Here is a 14,282-nt window from a genome sequence, read left to right as displayed (position 1 = left end):
GAGACTGTGAGACAAAGGACTTGGTGGGTGAGGTACCTGGAAGGCAGGTGGGCAGGCTTCTCTTGAGCACTTCATTTGTCCAGGTCCCATGAGCAGAACATGTATATACACCTGAGGGAAAAGGTAGGAGAAGGGAAAGAAAATGATTATTTGGAATATATAATATAGTCCTCTTCAGCTATGAATTACTGTCCCCAGAAATAAACACCACAGTCTTTGGCATGGCTCCATAGGTCCTCTAACTCTGACTTTGCTTTCCTGAGGGTAGTAGGTGCCGGTTCCTACATTCCCAGGCCCTGGCAGGTCTCTCCTTTTCATGGGTCATAGAACCTTCGTTCATAAAGCTTCGTGCAACACACATGCCTTTCTCTCCTTTCTTTAAACTCTGTAATAAGTCACTTTCATGTCCATTGGCCAATGTGGGCCTGAGGATAGCCCTGCGAGCTATAGCATGCTCTCTTTTTTAATTTATTTATTATCTGTAAGTACACTGTAACTATCTTCAGACACACCAGTAGAGGGCATTAGATCTCATTACAGATGATTGTGAGCCGCCATGTGGTTGCTGAGATTTGAACTCAGGACCTCTGGAAGAGCAGTCAGTGCTCTTAACCACTGAGCCATCTCTCCAGTCCTTGCATGCTCTCTTGTTTAAAGATGAGATTTGGAGACACAGGGAAACTATAGGACTATTCCTAGTATGCATGGGCAGAGGGTAGGTTTTCTGCTGGGTTGCTTTTCTGATGGAGACCATGAGTGTATTTAAGAGTATTGACAGTTTGAGGCCACAAGGCCTCACTCGCAGGAGAGGTGAGGTACGTTTCTAATGAACTTTCCTCTTGTTTCCTCCCACAACTTCACTGTGACCAACAGACTGGCTGTTCCTAATGCTTTAACCTGGGCGTACATGCTACCACCTGACCCCTGGGGAAGCCAGGAAACTCATCCAGAAATTGTGGAGAGGTCTGAACAGCAACAGCTGTGGCCGTGTTTGGGTCTCGGTCTGAGACATGTTGGATTTCCTGCTAAGACATGTCATCTGCTCGTCCTTCTCTCAGTCCGTCTGACTTTTGTGTGAGACCTGAGAATAAGCCTTGGAAAGGAGCCCTATAGCTCTACTCAGTGGATTTGGCCTGGTCAGCCAGAGGCAGAGACTGAAAATGGTGGGGTCAGCAGTAGCGGCCATTTTCTAGAAATCCTAGCCTTACCTCAGACATATGAAGGGATTTATTTTGGGAGGATCCAGACTTCCCCCAGGGTCTCAGTTCTTCTCTTGGTTCTGTGATGTGTGATCTTCCACCAACAGGCTCTTATTTACTAGAATTTTCTCAGAATTTCAAGTTAAAAAGGGGAAGCACTTTTGCTTTTGGTCCTGGAACTATTCGGTGTGTCGGAATGAACCTATTCACTTGAGCATATCGGGAGCAGGGATCAAATGATACGCCTTATGAGAGAACACTTTGTATCATAAGGCTTGGCACACATATAGGCAGCCAAATCCTAGAGTGGCTTCAGGCCCCAGCTCCGAGGCCCAGTAAGTATGGAGAGCTTACCTGTGGTATTGTGAAGCATCTTGTAATAGGGTTGCTGGCAGGAGTACCTTATCTCAGATTTGTACGTGGTGAGGTTGTTTCTTGTGGAGAAGGTTACTAGCCCATGTTTCAGCACTGCTGGAACTCCACAGTCTACAACTGAGAGAGAAGTGAGGCCACTTAGCTAATGTTTGCTCTTCCTCTTGTAGTCAGCAAGAGATCTGTCTTCCCTATATGCATAGTTTATACACTATGCATAACTCCAGGGAGAAATACTATTGTCTATTTGACTGGTGCCCCTGCAACTGCACAGTAGGCCACTAATAGGCTTTTCTGCTTTTGGCATCACTCCACTATATTCCTACAATATGGTCAACTTACCTACCCTGGTCAAATTCAGGGCAGGGACAGGTCTGTTGAGATTTATGCAGACCAAAGTTTCTGCCCAACTACAGCTTCTTTCTTAGACTTCGAGTTTGTTTTGCAATCTCCTCTGGTTCTGTTGTCTAGGCACGAAGCCCATAGCTCAATGAGAAAATTCTGGCTGACCTGAACCAAATAACCTTCCATTTTTTCCAGTCCCAACCACAGGCTGAAAAAGAACATTTAATGTGCTCACATTGGAGCTTAGTACTAAAATAACAAAACCGACCAAACAAAGAATCCTTAGTTCCTACGTAAGTATACAGCCCTACCCCACCCTGCTTCCTTGCTTCAGGGAGCTCATGAATCTGTCCCCAGAATGCAGGGAGAGTCAGGGGTAGACAGATTTCCAGACTTCACCGACTCTTTTTCTCCTTTGATGGTGACAGGGATACTGGAGCTGGCTATAATCTCAGTATAGGACATGACCAAAGATGCCTTGTCCTTAGGACACACTTTAGGAAGCTTGCTTGTCTAGCCACATCGTGGGTGAGTCGCTAGCATGGATGGACTCCAGCATGAGCTCAGTCAGTGTATCTTTCATGGCCTCTGCATCAGAGGCTGAGTACCCAATCTATTGGTTTCTATTTCTGTTAGGGAATAATGCTTGCTTTTAAGAAAACCCTAATCTTACATATGATAGTCGGTGCTAGAATTGGGGAGATATGAAATTCCACCATTGGAAAAGACACCAAAGCAGAGCATGGAGACATACTCTTTATGTGACAGATGACCCTAGAGAGGAGACACTGTTGGTCTAGAGTTACCTGGTGAATTATTCTTAGTGTGAGAACTAGACCTGACCTCGATTTCGGTGTTCTTCCAGTAAATGGTACTAGCTGTTCCTAGGTTTGTTTGTTTTGTTCTGTTTGTTTTTAATGTGTTTTCCAGTTAAATAGTAAGCATTCCATGGCTAGCATAGATAATAGTAGTCAATATTTCCAGAGTTCTGGTAGAATTTCCAAAATCTCTACCTCCCCTTAAATTTTACTGACACCTCTTGAGAAATACAGGAGGCCGTTAACCTCTCAGAGCCAGTCAGACATTTGGATCTTTAACCTAGAACTTCAAACTAACCTTTAGGATTGACTAGAGTTATCTACCTTACAATTTGTCTGATTCCAGAACCTTCCAGATTAGAAGAGAGGGGGAGAGAGGTTGAAGGAAGGAATACCATGTATTTCTTTCCCACAGGGCTCCTTGCCTTCAAGATCCTTAAACAAATCACTCAATTTGATTTGCTAAGCCAGAATATACATGCTCTTGTAGTTTGTGAAGTAAACTAAACCAGTCAAACCCATTAAACCTAATCCTAATTCTAACCAAAACCCCAATCCTAACTGTTACCCTGATCCTTAAATCTAACCCTAATTCTAATCCTAATCCTAACTCTAACCCTAATTTAAATCCTAACCCTAATCCTAACTCTAACCCTAATTCTAACCCTAACCCTAATCCCAACTCTAACCCTAGCCCTAACATAATGGTTAAGACTAGAATAACGTAAGATAGTAGTTGCTATTTAAAACTATAAGTAGACTTAAATGTACTCTCCTGATGAGACATGAAGATTTTTTTTTTTACCTTCAGGAAATCTCCTAAACAGGATACTGGTACTACTGGTGCTCCCCTGAGCTGTCTAGAAGTTCTTTTGGCCTCAATAATCCTCATGACCCAACTCTCCTGTCCCCAGTGGAGGAACTGAGTGTTTGACCCTGACCTTGAATGGTTGATGCTAGTAAGAGATATTTTCTAGGTAGAAGGCATGCTTTCTTGTCACCCCAGATAAGTCACAAGTCACTCTGCCCACTGATATGGCTGTCGGGGTGGGGGGTGGTGACAAATGGAAAACAAAGGGCTATATCAGCTTGATATTAGTCAGTGTGGAAGGAGCATCCTTCTTCCCATGTGCAGAATGACAGGAAGAAAGTCATGTTTCTTTGAGAGGAGACAACTTTCCCAAGAGCAGTCTTTGGTGACCAAATCAGTATGTGTCAGAAACTGTTCCCAGTTGACTTAGTAAGGGTATATCGCTTGTTCTATGTTTGTCTTAGGCCCCTCCTACAGCCTGGAGTCAGAAGGCTCTTCTCTTTCTGCAGTCTGCTCTGCTCACCACTCTCTGCCCCGTATCTTGTCTCTAGCCATTTCTTGCTGCCTTTTATGTTTCTTCTAATACATCTTTCTTGGCCTGAGCTCTAAACACACTGTTCTGCAAATCAAGGGCTTCTTGAAGAGCCACATGTAAGCATTTGAACCCGGTACTCAGGACCAAGGAGGAGACCCCCATGACCATCCTGGCCTCGTTCTCTTTCCCTTGGGTCACCTGTATGCCAATGTCATCAGACTCTCTCGAATGTCACTTTCCTCTTACAGGCACTGCCTGGACCATCCCTGAAATCTGGGCACTTTGTATCCATACCACCACCTCATGAGGTCTCGAGCAAACACTGCTTCTTCCTAAAACGTTTGTGAGACTGCTAATTGGGCGGGTCATGTTCTAGTGTCCTTGAAATCTTCATTCTTGTCTCTTAGGTGGTGTGTACCTTATGTTGTTTGTTTTTACAATTGTTTGGACACATATCAAATCTCCTTAAGCTATGAGTCCCTCTATCACCTTGAGCAAAATGATGATGAATACTCTCTGGGCTGTCAAACAAATGTTTGCCCAGTTGACATTTGTCTTTAGTGTCCATCTCATCTCCCCCATCAAGGGCATCTTTACCTCAAGATAGCAAGCACCTCGGTCTCCAGACTGTTCCTCCCCGACACTCATGGGATTCTGCCCTCACCAAGTGACCACCTGATCATCAAATTGGGTGTTCACTGACTAAGAGCTGGTCCCCCACGTCATGTGTGAACTCAGACAGACATTGCCTTTTAGGTACCAGGATGCACACTGCTGTTCTCCCGCCCTTTCTTCACCATTGTTTATGACCTAGTTATAGCCACGAGCCCAAGCTGAGGGCTGCTGCTTCCAGATGTGACGCTCATTTCTTTAAGGTTCCTCATAGTGGGTTTTAAAAAAAAACAAAGCTTGTAAACCCCAATAGTAAAGAACCTCAGATAGCAGAACTTCATCCCAAAAACATGTGAACGGGACACACATTCTCTGAATAAGAAAACACGCGGATTCGCCAGCATCCACACTCTGTTGTTATTATTCATTTTATAAACCCATGGTTGTGAAGACAGTAGCAAAGCCGGAGATTTGAAAGTCATTAAGTTGTTAGCACCCTGACCCATTTAAACTTATAGTACGGAGTGGACCAGTCACCAGGGCCCATATTGTTCTAGGTCATATGGTTGTATATTAAATTTGTGTTTTTTGAGCCAAGGGCCTATTTTCCTCTGAGAAGAGCACAGTTCACTTAGAGATTAAAATAACCACCCATGGTCTTTCATTGCTTTTGGGAGTAAGTTTGCATGGTGAGCGAGTCCTCGGGGGAGAGAGTTTGTTCCTAGGCAGGTAGCTGTGTCTGCTGAGGAGGCTCTGGCCTGGCTCAGCATCCGTTCTAATTCACACTGGAGTGGGCAATGGAGTGTCGGTGGATGGGGCAGGGTGGGGCGGCTCTGTAAGGGATTGGGTTCTCTGTAAGGAATCCGTTCTCAGATGTCTGCACTGTGTGGGGTTCCCTCCAATGCCAATCTTTTCACTCTGCCACTTGCTCTGACTCCAGCTCCTCCTCCAAATCGATCTCGCTTTCTGTCACCATGGTGAAGGCAAAGGAGGGTCAGGAGGCAAAGGGAGGAGAGCGGAGAGAGGGAGGGGGAGGGAGAGAAAGAGAGAAAAAAGGAAAAGAAAGAAAAGTTAGCAAGCCAAGCAGAAATAGTTCATGCAGGAAACACAGAAACCATTCCACCAGAACCGACCAAGAGTGCAGTTTGGGCACAGCCAGTGTGAAGGACAGTTTGGGACCGGCTGAATTTGTATTGTTCTGAAAATTTACACAGTCTTACATCCTGGCTCCCGAAGAAAGATACATTTCTACCCCTGGCTAGGAGCTTTGCATTCATCCAGCCCAAATGCTTATTTGACAGATGGCATTCAGAATATAGCAGGACTTGTCACCACTTTGTGGTGACAGGGCCAAGATTCCCATAATTCCCACTTCCTGTTCATCTTCATATTTTTTTTAATCATCTTTCTTTCTCTTTTTCTCTCTCACCCCCCTTTTTTTTCCTTTTGGAGACAGGGTGTTATGTGGCCTAAGGCTGGCCTCGAACTCACTATATAGCTGAAGATTACATTACATTTCTAATCTTCTTGTCTCCACACTCTTATCTCTGAAGTGCTGGGGTTACAAGCATGTGCTACCATGGGAGGTAGCACATTCAGTGCTGGGGACTGGATCCAGGGCCTTGTGCATTCTAGGCAAGCCACCACCTGAGCTACATCCCCGGTCTCTCTGCTGCATGGTCACGCCTTGCACACTTTCTGTCTGTCTCCAACCCCTCCCTTCACATTTCCAAGGACTCAACTTGTCAGTCTTCCCTAGGACCTAGCAGAGTACAAGGTACCCACAGATGCTCAACGATGCTGGCTGTGTGTTAACATGGGCTGGAGCAGCCCTAATATAGTTTAATGCAAATGAATTGGGTCAAATTTTCAGTATAAAATGTTAACATGTTCTGTGACTGTCTAGCATAGGTCATATAAAATAATACTATCTGGGGGCTGGAGAGAGGGACTAGCGGTTAAGAACACTGGCTACTCTTTCAGAGGATCTGGCTTCAGTTCCCAGCATCCACATGGCAACTCACAACTGTCTGTTACTCCAGTTCCAGGGGATCTGACACCCTCACACCAATGCACATAAAATAAAATTAAATAAATTATTATTTAGAAAAAACTATCTGATGTGGTAGTGACTTTCTCTGCCAAGGTGCCCATTATTATAACCTGCGTGTGTTACCAGGAAAAAGTATTACTAGAGCTTTCTGCTTTCCAAAACTATAAGGCAGAGCTACCAAGCCCCACCCACTGATGGGGACAGGCTGAGTATAACTAAGTGCTTACTACACTTGAATGTATTTCTGGCTCTTTACGGGTGTGCTGGGTGTAGGAACCCAGTTAGTTGTCACTACAATCTTGAGCAGGGAGGATGAGGCTAAAAGAATATGAGCAAATTACCTATGGCTAGAATCTACATTTAAAGCCACAACTTCCCACCAACAGAGTCTGTTTCAGTCCTGAACACTGAAAACCTCTGTTGATCTTCTTCAGAATGACCCTTGCTTTGTCCCTGCACAGACCTTGCTAGAGCCCAGGCACGCTGCCCACTGGGCCACCTACTGCAGGAACACATGAGGTCCTCAGGCTGGGACCTTGTCTTCTTCATCTGAATTCTCTACAGAACTCTGCAATGGCATCCAGTAAGTGCTGGGCTTATTACTGAAGCTATAAAATGGCAGTCTTTTCCCCTCCTGGGGGCCCAGACCACAGCCCATCACCATATGAAAAAGAACACAAGCTCCTTCTGATTGTAAATGCTGCCTGGGGTTTGCCTCCAGGGAGCCCTGCCACCAGGATTCCTTGGGCATAGTGGGAAAGGATCTGGCTGAAGGCCCTGTGGCAACTATTTATGGGAAAAGAAAGGGGACAGAATCCAAAGTCATAAAACGGGCATTGGGGTGGGGGTGGGGGCTATAATATCTTAATTTCTCATTCTCTATTCTAAAGCAAGTCACTGAGTCCTCCTCCCCTCCCTGGCTCTGCCAGCACGCTGTTACTATATATAGCTGCTGAAATCATGATCCTTAAAAGTTTTACATTTGAAATTACATGGGTATGAGAGTCATGGAGTAGTAGCTGGAAATCTATCTATCATCTATCTATCTATCTGTCTATCTATCTATCTATCTATCATCTATCTATCATCTATCTACCATCTGTCTATCATCTATCTATCATCTATCTGTCCATCTATTTATCATCGATCTATCATCTATCTATCCATTATCTATCATCTATCTACCTATCTATCTGTCATCTATCTATTTAATCTATTTTCTATCTATCTGTCATCTATCACCTATTATCTATCTATCTCTGTCTATATCTATCTACCTATCTATCTATCTGTCATCTATTTATCTAGCTAGTTAGCTAGCTATTTATCATCTATTACTTATCTGTCATCTATCTATTTTATCTATTATCTATTATCTATCTATCTATCTATCTATCTATCTATCTTATAAGACCCAATAGTTTATTTATGATCATTTCTCTTTAGAACAAGTGGCATATATTCTAGAATTAAAGTTACTCTAAATGCTCTATTTTACAGTCACAGTAAAAGGTCATGTAATGTTAAGAGCACACAAGGCAAGAACTCTGGGTCACCAGAGCTAATGAGGTTCTCTGTGCTGACCACACAGCTCTTCCTACACAGCCCTAAGTCATCAGCTACCCAGAAGACTTAGGAGTTGAGTGACTAGCACACAGGCACTCAAGACCACTGGAGTCAGAGCATGAGTGCCAAACTAGTTTCTCAAAGTAGCAATTCCTGAGCTCAAGCTCATTTCAGACACTGAGACATTCTTATATTCCTTTGGCACATTTGTACCCTGTCTGAAAGGTGTGTGTGTGTGTGTGTGTGTGTGTGTGTGTGTGTGTGTGTGTGTGTATGATTTCAAAATCTTATTTCTGAAATGGGCTCTTATATTTCTTGGTCTAGCTATTACCCAGTTATTGATTTCTGCCCACACCTCTTAGAGAGCTCTGTCAAAGCTTTTAATCCCTGGTTCTCATTACTTCAAGCCCACCATGAAGAAATGCATCATCGTAATTAATCCCTTTGGTTTCCTTACTTTTACAGGTGGGAATCTTGTTACTCCATGCACCATCCTTCAGACACTCAATTTGGAATGTGTCCATCACCTCGTTATCCTGAAGAGAAGCCAGAAAGGCGTGGGAAGGAGGAGGAAGTCGGTTAGTACATATTTACTAAGATAACTCAAACTTCAAACTTGGCTATCTTCAACTGGGAATTACCCCCATGAGTCTCAAAGGCAAACTTGCCCATGAACGTGTTATATGTCACATTGTTACCCGTGTTTACACTCTAGGCATGGGCAATTGTCTCTAAAGGAAAAATTATAGTTTTGACTCGAGTTTTAGAGCAGTGGTTTTCCAACTAAAGCAAGCAGTCAGCATCACCTAGAGAGGGCTAGTAGAGCCAGGCTGCTCGTCCCTGCCACCAAGATTTCAGTTCAGTACTTTTGGTCTACCCAAGGATTCATAGTTCTAACAAGCTCCCAGGTAATGCTGCTGCTGCTGCTGCTGCTACTGCTGTTGATCAGGCCCCTTCCCAAGGGCAATTCCTGCAGAGCACCGGGCCTCTAGCTTGGCTATACATTGGATTCACCTGGGGAGCATAACAATACCAATCCCTCGTTCCAGTCCCAAGTGCCCGCATGTGGGAACTTCGTTTTCTTACTCTGAAGGGTGGCTAGGTGGACTGCCACTTTGGAGGGAACAAAAGGGGTACCCATCTGCCACCTTTAAACCTGCTTCTCTTTTGGCACCATCCTCCTTCACCTCTGAGGAAGTTCGTTAAGGTTGTAGTCCCTAATTATTGAGCCATATGAAACCCTATTTAGAAAAATTCAGGGCAACGCATGCTCTGATAAACAACTTTTGTGTTGTGTCTTGAAGTGAGAGGTAATGTAACAGGATGCTTGGAAACACTTGACTGGCAGAGGTTTTCTGGCCCACTCGCTCCCCTTCCCAGGCAGCATTCTTCACCTTTAGCACTTTGTAGCCCGTGTCACAGCTGATGAGCACTTGGTCTTTGAAGGAGTACACGGCTTGCGAGGGTTCAATTTTCCCATACACGGGGGGTTGTAGCTTTGGGCACTCATTTCCTGGCAGGAAGCAAATGAAAAGACAGCAGGTGAGAAAACCAAGAAAAATGACAGCAAAGGGACACTGAGAAAATGACACCGAGGAATTGAGGCCTGAAATGAGGTGGAAACAACGTGGCGGGGTGTCTAGAAGAAGAGTTTTGAAAGCAGGGGCAAGTCAGTTTGTAACGTGGCCTTCCATCTCTTCATTGGTAAAGTGAAGGGGTCAGCCACACAGTTTCTTGAGCCCTCAGAGACTGGCCATTGTCTTACAGCAACAGGGCGCTCACCCCCAGGCCTGTACTCATGCATATTCCTATCCCAGTTTAATAAGCAAGGTCTTCCTAGTCGGTTGAAGTTTGTGCCCTGCCATTTTTCACTCATTGGCTACTCAGGATGACCGCAGCCTCACGTTCTTCCTAAGGCACCAAGGGACTGTAGTGGGATGCTTCTGCTTCTCCTCAGAAGGCTGGTCCTGACAAGTACCTCAGTGACAATGCCTGGCCCTGACACTTTCTCAGGGACAAACTTTCTTTTGTTAATTTTCTCACATCTCTCCTCAGGGTGCAGGCAGAGCCAGGCCTCCTAGTCCTATGAAGATGACTGGTCACTACTGGCTGGGGTTTACCGTCTTTTTTCTTCAGTTATTACAGACATATTGAGTCATATGACTCTCTCTGGGTTTGTTTGAGGACTAGCTGCCATGAGGCACTTGAAAAGGCTGTGCCGTGCCAGAGGCCAGCACAGAGACAGAACTCTACAGTGAAATCTCCACAGATCCAGAACTTCCAATCCACAAGCTCCAATCCCACACTTGGAGACAATCAGGGTTGGGAGGTTTTCTTAGCCTAATGAATCTCCATGTGAGGGAAAAAGAGAAGCAAATTTATTTTCAGTCTCTACAGAACGAAGCACAGCCAATCTTGAGTTTAAGTTCAATCTCTTTGGTGCCCACTCCCCATGTATAGATAGATGGGAAACTCACCCAGGAGAAGTATCTTGGTTCCCAGGTTTTCAGTCAGAGTTCTACTAGGTTCCCAGAGGAGTGATCCTCTAGCTAGGACTACATCCTGAATCCCTCAACAACCCTCCTTGTAAGCACAGAGAGAGCATAGTGGCTCAGTGTGGCCTGGGAAGGGGATAAGGTTACCTGCAGCCCTGTAGGAGAGCCTCCAGCCTCGGTTCTCTCCTGAATTGTCGCTGCGAAATAGGATCTGGATGCTATGACTCTGGGTGCTGATTGGTTCTGGGGATTTCTCTCCACAGAAGGGTCCCCATACTTTTGAACCAGCTTTAATCTAAAAGAGGCAACATATATGTAGGGAGAGAAAAGTCACATCTGAGTGGTGTACAGTCCTGCTTCAAGCAAATTAGTTCTAGAATTTTCTGGAAGTCTTAATATAAATCCATAGTATACAGTCTTGTTTTTTGTAGAATTACCAGTTACCAAATTTTTTTTGCCCATTTTTTTCATATTTCAGTGGTCTTTGGAGTTAACAAAGCAAATTGATAATGCTGTGATTAAATATAAACATTTTTGGGTGGTCCTGAACAGTACACAAAACAGGAGAGGTTCCCACTCTCAAAGAGTCTATAGTTTACTGGGGTGACTAACAATAAATAAACAAAATGACTATAAGCAAAAATATATAGTAGGAGCATGTACTGCATTTTACAATTCTAGTATTGAAGTATATATAATCTACATACACATATATAGACTATAATCTATAGATGTCATCATTTGTATGATAGAAACATAGTAACTAACAACTTTAGCTGATAAGAACAGTCCTACATAAAGTAGCATCAGATCTGACACATAAGGTGTGTAGAACTAAAAGAAGACCACTTTCCATGCAGATAAAACCCAGCATATGTAAAAATGAGAGGCAGCAGTGGGAAACGCCTTGGCAGGCGTGAGGACCAGGAGAAGCCAAGTGGCAGGAACGGAGGGAGTGGCATACCGTGAGATTGGAAAAAGTCATAAGGGTCTTGCTTGTTGAGGAATTGAGCTTAATTTCATGTATGGTCTTGGTCTGATTTCCTTGCTCTAACCCTCTACACTGTGGGAAAATAGATGAGGCAGGAGCAACAATGGAGGAAGAGCACCAGTTGGGAAAGATGCAGACGGGCAAGGCAGAGGTGAGAGGTTCGGACTGTAACGGAGGCAGTGGAGCAGAACAGACGGCAGGAATCACCACTGAGTTATTCAGAATCCCCACCTCCCAGTGCACCTCACCCCTTCCCTTCTCTCTCTGAGAGCCAGGACTCCTTTGTAAGCATTTGGTAGTGTCTCTAATCCTGGGTGACATCATTTTGCTGGTACAGAGGACAGGATACTTCAAAACACTCAGGACCTTGATGTAGATCCCATGCTGAGCTCCTAGAATTCAACTTGTAGTGATCCAAACCAGTCACCAAGTCCTGCTCCCCAAGCCTTTCTCTGTGACTAGAGGGACTTTGACATATTAAGGTTTTTTCCATTGGTAGAGAGTTTGACATACATGCAATGTGTCTTGATTATGATTGCCCCTCACATACTCTTCCACCCTCCCCAGATCCACCACGTCCCCCTATATGACCAATGTCCTCCTTCCATAATCGACTGCGTCACTTCACTTCCTGGTACCCAGGTAACGTAGGTACCGGGCCACTTCTGCAAGGAACATTTTATCACTGTATCTTTATCACCTGCTGAAGCTCCTCAGCTGGGAGCGAGCCTTTGTGACCCCCTCCCTCATCTATGCTGAGCTTTTGACTGGCCTGATATTGAACAATTCTTCTAGAGGCAACTACAGCTGCAGAGACACCGTTTGACGGGAGTCCTTTCAGAACTCTCTTCTCTCAACCCTTCCGTCTCCTTTTCTGCAGGGTTCCTTGAACTCTGTGAGGAGGGGTGTGATATAGATGACCATTTAGGGCTGAGGACAATAACTCATTTTCTGCAGTCTGACCAGGTGTGAGTCCACGTATTTAACCACAGGCCATTGTAAAACAAAGCTTCTTTGACACAGGTTGAAAGCTTCATTAGCCTCTGGGTGTAGAGGTGAGTGTTTAGAAGGCAGTTCGACAGTCTATCCACTTAGCGAAATGATAGCAGTGGGTTCTTTCCTGAGGTCTACGACCTACCCAGGCATAGGTTCTTTGCCAAATCTATAGGGCCAGGCATGAGTATTGTCCTGCGGTGTGGGGCTTAAATTCAACTATAAGGCTGTGGGTCACTGTAGGAGGAGTGAATCAGCAGGTTCTCACTAGCGCCCCCCCCCCAACAACAGCTCACGCATGAGCAGCAGGTGTTTCCACATTTCGCTAACCCCGGAATCTGTCTGACACCCAGAGATGAACAAAGACAGATCACGTGACTGGTGCTGGCTGGGCAGGAGAAATAGTTGGGGACCAAGGGGAATCATTAAATTCATTAAAAGAGTCTGCCTCTGCTTCTTACCTGGCTCCCGGGATCTGGGTCATTGATTCCTGCACTTTCTTACTCCCTATCCCCAGGGATCGTTTTTTGCAGAGCTCAGGGCTAGGGCAACAGGTCACCCCATAACTTTTATGCCACTATTGCACCCAAGGGCATATCTTGCAAAAATCCTATTATAGATCACAAGGCTTACACCTGGGTATGCCTATTCTCCCTCAGCAACCTCAATGGCACCACAGGTACCACGAAAGCTAGCCAAAAAGAAACTACTAGGTCAGGACCTGCTTGACTTCTCCATGACCTGTGAGTCAAGTGTAGGGTGTCTTCAGCAACAGAGTCTTACCATTTAGCTCTGATGGGTGGCAAAGAGCAAATGACAATAGCTTGTTTTGTTTATCAGGGTTCTAAGGGATCTCTCTGACTAACAACTTGAAGGGTAGTGTCCTACACCCGCCACTGGGTGTTTTGTTTGATAACCATGGCTTCTGGGAGGAGCATTATTTTCCCATTTGGGTGACTCCAAATGTATAAACCAACCAAACAATCAAACAAACAAACACACAAACAAATAAATAAAACCTCTAAAATGGCTCTTTCAAACATCTTTAGTGTTGGTTATTCCTCCTGTCTTAGTTAGGGTTACTATTTCTGTGCTAGCAAATCACCCCCAAAAGCAAGCAGGAGAGTAAAGGATTTATTTGGCTTATACTTTCATATCATTGTCCATTGTTGGAGGAAGTCAGGAATGGAACTCAAGCAGTGCAGAAACTTGAGGCAGGAGCTGATACAGGGGCCATGGAGGTTTGCTGCTTATTGGCTTGCAACCCATAGCTTGCTCAAGGCTGCTTTCTTATAGAACACAGGACCACCAGCCATTCACAATAGGCCGCCCATCAAACACTAATTAGGAAAATGTTCAACTGACTCGCTTACAGCCCAATCTCATGGGAGGCGTTTTCTCAGTTGGGGTCCCATACTTTCAGATGCCTCTAGCCCGTGTCAAGGTGACATAAGATTAGCTGGGACACCTCCCTAACCTCCTTTGCCTTACC

At 44.8% G+C, this 14,282-nt stretch overlaps 1 protein-coding gene across 3 annotated transcripts in view; it reads right to left on the bottom strand.

Annotated features, from left to right (window-relative positions):
* Masp1 (MBL associated serine protease 1) overlaps nt 1-14,282 on the bottom strand; it is a 70,842-nt gene that overhangs the window by 25,923 nt on the left and 30,637 nt on the right. For 2 of the 3 annotated variants that reach the window (XM_006248526.5, NM_022257.2), the window contains exons 6-10: nt 10,954-11,101; nt 9,706-9,824; nt 8,769-8,847; nt 1,554-1,691; nt 37-111 (exon numbers count right to left, since the gene is read on the bottom strand). In XM_006248526.5, the coding sequence (XP_006248588.1) occupies nt 37-111; nt 1,554-1,691; nt 8,769-8,847; nt 9,706-9,824; nt 10,954-11,101 (559 nt within the window). Of the gene's footprint in view, nt 1-36; nt 112-1,553; nt 1,692-5,085; nt 5,659-8,768; nt 8,848-9,705; nt 9,825-10,953; nt 11,102-14,282 lie in introns of those variants that run through there. The other variant, XM_008768804.4, reaches the window with a different exon arrangement.

The sequence above is a fragment of the Rattus norvegicus genome, chromosome 11 (assembly GCF_036323735.1).
Source record: "Rattus norvegicus strain BN/NHsdMcwi chromosome 11, GRCr8, whole genome shotgun sequence".
Classification (NCBI taxonomy): Eukaryota; Metazoa; Chordata; class Mammalia; order Rodentia; family Muridae; genus Rattus; species Rattus norvegicus.
The sequence above is the reverse complement of the archived record's forward strand: the minus strand, read 5'-3'. Positions and strand labels throughout refer to the sequence as shown.